Consider the following 4,946-nt stretch of genomic DNA (forward strand, 5'->3'; position numbering starts at 1 on the left):
GATCATTTTTGTGACCCTCCTCTGGACCCGCTCCAACAGGTCCGTGTCTTTCTTATGCTGAGGGCTCCAGAGCTGGACGCAGGACTCCAGGTGGGGTCTCACCAGAGCGGAGTAGAGGGGCAGAATCCCCTCCCTCAACCTGCTGGCCACCGAGATGATCTTGGTTTTAGAATTATGGACTTGGGTCCTCATACAGTGAGGGAAAAATGACATTCTTCTCTTGTGGTTTTAGAGAGGGTCTGACAATTGTAAGAAATAGGGCATTTCTTATTTACGTTGGAAATATCTTTTATAAGATTAATAACAGTTTGAATGGTGAAAACACTGTGGAGGCAAACCTGATGTCTCGAGAGAAAGATTTTATCTGAGAGGTTTGAGAGTTTAGAGGCTTTTCTGACTTCTAAAATCTATCTTTGATAAATAACTTTCACAATATCCATTAAAGGAGTTAGTATTAACAATACTTGTCCTCCAGAACTTGCTCATAAAGCTGCCAGCAGGTCAGTCCAAGTTTGATTTGTTTTTTTTTTTAATTGATTTTAAGACTTAAAAAAAAAGTTAGTTTTTTTGCTTAAGAAGTAACTTAAAATCTAGCAGTCCCTATTTTCTTCTTCCCCTCTCTTCTCACTCTTCCCATTCTTGACTGGAGGAAGAAATACTTGAAGAAAAAAATGGTGTTAAGTCTGTTATTGTGTGACATGGAAAAAAAATTAACTGAGCACTTCATCAGAGAAGTGTATTAATATGATAAAATTCACTCCTTGCTCTGGCATTTGCCATGAACTGACACTGTGTGAGCACACGTATCCAGCATTCTAGTCCCTAAAATAGAATCATCAGTAGTGAAAGAACTTCATCAGATATGAAGTCATAGTGGATATAAAATGGAAACTGTGAACCTTGCTAATTAATGGAGATGCTGAACATTTTAACTCATTAAAGCCGGTATGCTTCCTTTGGTCACTTCCATTAACTGAAACGTCAAAGATGAGGAACAGATGAGGAACCTGTGTATTATCTCTGACTTGCTATGAAGATACTAATTATTTCAGTGAAGTCAATCTTCCTCAGATACTATGTTTGCATAACTCTGCATGTTACTGCCCTTGTAACTATCCCCAAACATGTTCAATTCTGTCCCAGACCTGTGCTTGCAAGTTACGTGGGACCATAGCAATGGTAAGAAGAGAAGTCTTTTGTCTTAATCAACAAATAGAATGTGGAGCTTATTTGTGCAAAATAGTGACTTTTGACATCTTAGATATTACTGCATTTTAGTGAGTTTTCCTTCATTCTCTAGCTAAAGTTGAAACAGACCTTAGGGTTTTGCACATTTGTGGTGACGGTAGACGGGTGCAGTTCAGCACTTGGTGATGTAAGTCACGATTTATATAAAAAGGGCACTGAAGCGCAGTCTGCCTTACTGCGTTAAACAAAACGCTTGAGCTGGTAAACTTTACCTCTTGCCTCACTCCCCCAGTGCTATACATGCTCATTTGTATGGAATTTGCATTTTGTTTTGTTTAGTCTATTGATGTGTCATGGTATATGGCTTTTTGAGTATGCTTTTTGTCAAGCAGACAGAAGTACAATTCTAAAACGGCATAGTTTATCATGTGACTCCAGTGTTGAAATCAACACCAGAAATAAAACCAAACCAAAACAAACCTTCTTAAATGGCAATTTTTTTTCTCTCTGTTGCTCCTATGAAGAAGAATTCTGCTGAAGGAAACACTATGTTTGTTTGTAATGAAAGAAAAGGCTCAGAAGAACAAGTGGACACACATCTTCAATGGCAGCTAAATCTCCTTACCCATATAGAGAATGTACAGAATGAAGTCACCAGCAGAATGGACCTGATTGAAAAAGAAGTTGATGGTAACTGCATTGCCAGATACTTGTTAATATGCCTGTAACAACATCTTTCATAGCTACTGTGTTGAAGGTGATCTGAGGCACTGAGGATGGATTTTTAAGAATTGTATTCAAATTTGGGTACCCAATATCATAACCGGAGCCTGTACCCTTGATCCCTCCACACCATTCCACAAGTTTTGAATGCCCAATAAAGTAGCTTAAGTGCTTGGGACCCCTGAAAATTTAGCTCAAGTTTGTGGTATTAGGCAGACTTCAGAAAGCTTAGATAACTTGTCTTTGTCCAGATATGGATCATAAAGCTGATGGATTTTTCTATGCCTGCAGTGTTTCTGGCCTGATTGTTCTAGTATTTGACAATATTTGGGGGGGGAGGAGGAGGGGGAGTATTCATTCTGCCTTCAACTTTGGTTTGCTATATATTAGTAAATACCTGGTTTCAGGAAGACAAATCAGGCTTCATAAGAACGTGAATGAGATTATAATGCAGGAGTAAATATTACACCGCATAAGTTTACATGCCAGTCACAGAAATTAAGAATGAGGGGAGCTTATAGTCTAGTCATAGGAGTCCTTAATTATTTTTTGACAAATAAAGTTGTCTTATTCCTATTTGCAGTTTTACTTTCAATATTTCTGCTTGTACTAGGTGGTATTTCTAGGCTAACAGGGTTGACCTTTTCCCTTCTCTGTCTCTACAAGCATAGAAATTCCTTGAAAACATTTGTTGAAGATTGGAAAACTGTTCTGTAATCTGGACCTTATAAACAGGAGCCTGTTAAAGTGACAGAAGCAAGCCTTGCATTTAGGGATTGCGTTTTCTGTTGCAGAACTGTCATAGCTAGAAGATCATGAACTGAGGTTTCTTTTATGTGTGTAGATGGTAAATTGTTAGCCAAGGGTATAATTTGGTCCCAGGTACCTTTTTATAGTAACAATCAAATCAGAAGTTCTGTTTGGATTGTTTGAGTGAAACACTGAATTAGTTGGTGTTTCCCTAATAAAAATTTCTTCTATTAAATAAAAATCACAGCCTTGTTATATTTTACCTTCTTATAAAAGACAGAGAGGAAGAAAGAGAAGTTTAATTTTTATGAAAACTGTTTCTCGAAGACTTATTCTAATCAACTTCTTCCTTTTCCCTCTGTAGTTTTAGAAAGCTGGCTTGATTTCACTGGAGAACTGGAACCACCAGATCCTCTGGCAAGATTGCCTCAGCTCAAGCGACGTATCAAACAGCTCTTAATTGACATGGGGAAAGTACAGCAAATAGCAACGCTTTGCTCTGTATGACAAAAGGAAGAATAAAGAAATAAAAATAGGTTCTTTACAGTGAATTTTCTTACTAGCCACAAGACTGACAGGAAGGCAGCAAAAAGCTGAGCATTTATCTGGTTCTTTGCTGATTACGTTAATAGCCTGAAGCTTGAGAGAGGAGAGGAAATTTAGAGTAAGGAATCTGTTATACTGAAAATCTGAATATTCAGTGTCCAAGCTTCAAAATGTAATATATTACATAGTGAGAAATGTTGATACGATTTTAACATAATAAACAAGAAAATCCCCGCATACAAGAAAGTTGAAAAAAACAAAAACGCTGTGAAGAACAGTGCTACTGTTTTGAAACCTTTGGCAAAAAAATCTAAATTAGCAGAATTCAGCTGACTAAAAATTCTTGGGACCTGCTTTTTTAATGAATTCCTCTTATCTTGCTAGTGAAAGATAGACACAGAGAGATCTGTATCCTCTCTACAAGGAAAGTTTTTTAGATTATTTCCTTCTCATGAATGTTCAGCAAAATGAACATACTAGCTTTGATTTTTGAAAGAAATTACTTATCATGGTCTCCTTTTTAAAGTATTTTTTTAAATAGAAATGGTTATTACAGCACCCTTAGGCTCCTTTAAAACATAAGTGGCAAATAGTGGTCAGATGTGCCAAATAATATTAAAACCACTGGCATGAGAGTTTGATTATGACTTACATGAGGTTTTTTTCCAAATCCTACTCGGTGCCAGCAATCCATCCAAAATTGTATCTAGTTTATATTTTTTTATGTTCTATTGCAGTATTCAGGATTCAAGCTGTAATTTTTGTCCTGGGTAGCTCTGTTCTGGTGTTGGCCCTCTGAAATTTTACCATCCTCAGCTGGGATGAGGAATGACAAGAGCAGCAAAACCGTCTGTGGCTGTGAATATGCTAAACCACTAGAATAAATATCACAAGATACCTTATCCAAGATGTTTTTATAAAATTTTTCAGCTTCAGTCAATGAAACGTCATGAAACCAAAGGCAACCTACTTGCTCTGTTAGCTCTTGCTGGATTTTGAGCCCAGGACTTCCCTGTGCTTATAAGTTGCCACTGTACCCAGTGCTACATACATATTTGTATGTGTATGTATATGTGTATAGATACACATGTACATATATACATACTATATACATTTCTATCTACACATGTCTAGTTTTATTACAATAGACTGTAAGAACTGGTGGTTAACATGAAATGTTACCTTTTAACAAGCAGTTTCTAAAATTGAAAATAATGTATGTACAGGTTTTGAAATTTGTAAAATATGACTGTTAAAAGGAGGCTATTTAACTGATGACATTAAGATACTTGAACATTTTATGCCTCACGTCTGTTTATCAGTTCTAGTTATCTGTATAAATGCATTTTAGAACCGATAGACAGTAAACTTGAATTTACCTTTTGATAAGAGTACAAGCCACTGTACATTCAAAAATTATTTAAATTTGCAAACACACTGTTCTATATGTAAGGTACTGTATGTAAAACTGTTTATTAAAACTATTCTGCGTACTCTACATTTTCCACTTTTCTTCCTGATCTACATACAAATGTAAAAAAGTGATTGTTATGATGTACAGACCATCAAAAAATCTTCGAATGCCTTTTGAGGATGCATAAAATTGAAAAATGTGCCAAAGATGGATTATCTGGGAAAGACTTTGCAACCAGTGCATTGGACTTTCGTGACAAAACCGTTCTTGAGAAAGCAAGCAGCATGGCTGGTTCATTGCTAAAATAAACCTACCCGTCTGTCTA

General features: G+C 36.5%; 1 protein-coding gene across 1 annotated transcript in view; it reads left to right on the plus strand.

The window, feature by feature from the left end:
* The window catches only part of PHF20L1 (PHD finger protein 20-like 1), a 60,374-nt gene extending 55,428 nt beyond the window's left edge, over positions 1 to 4,946 (plus strand). Inside the window, exons 19-20 of the mRNA XM_009323362.1 lie at positions 1,716 to 1,878; positions 3,026 to 4,946. Of these exons, the coding sequence (XP_009321637.1) occupies positions 1,716 to 1,878; positions 3,026 to 3,168 (306 nt within the window). The 3' untranslated portion in view covers positions 3,169 to 4,946. The remainder of the gene's footprint in view (positions 1 to 1,715; positions 1,879 to 3,025) is intronic.

Source organism: Pygoscelis adeliae, unplaced genomic scaffold, assembly GCF_000699105.1.
Source record: "Pygoscelis adeliae isolate BGI_AS28 unplaced genomic scaffold, ASM69910v1 Scaffold103, whole genome shotgun sequence".
NCBI lineage: Eukaryota > Metazoa > Chordata > Aves > Sphenisciformes > Spheniscidae > Pygoscelis > Pygoscelis adeliae.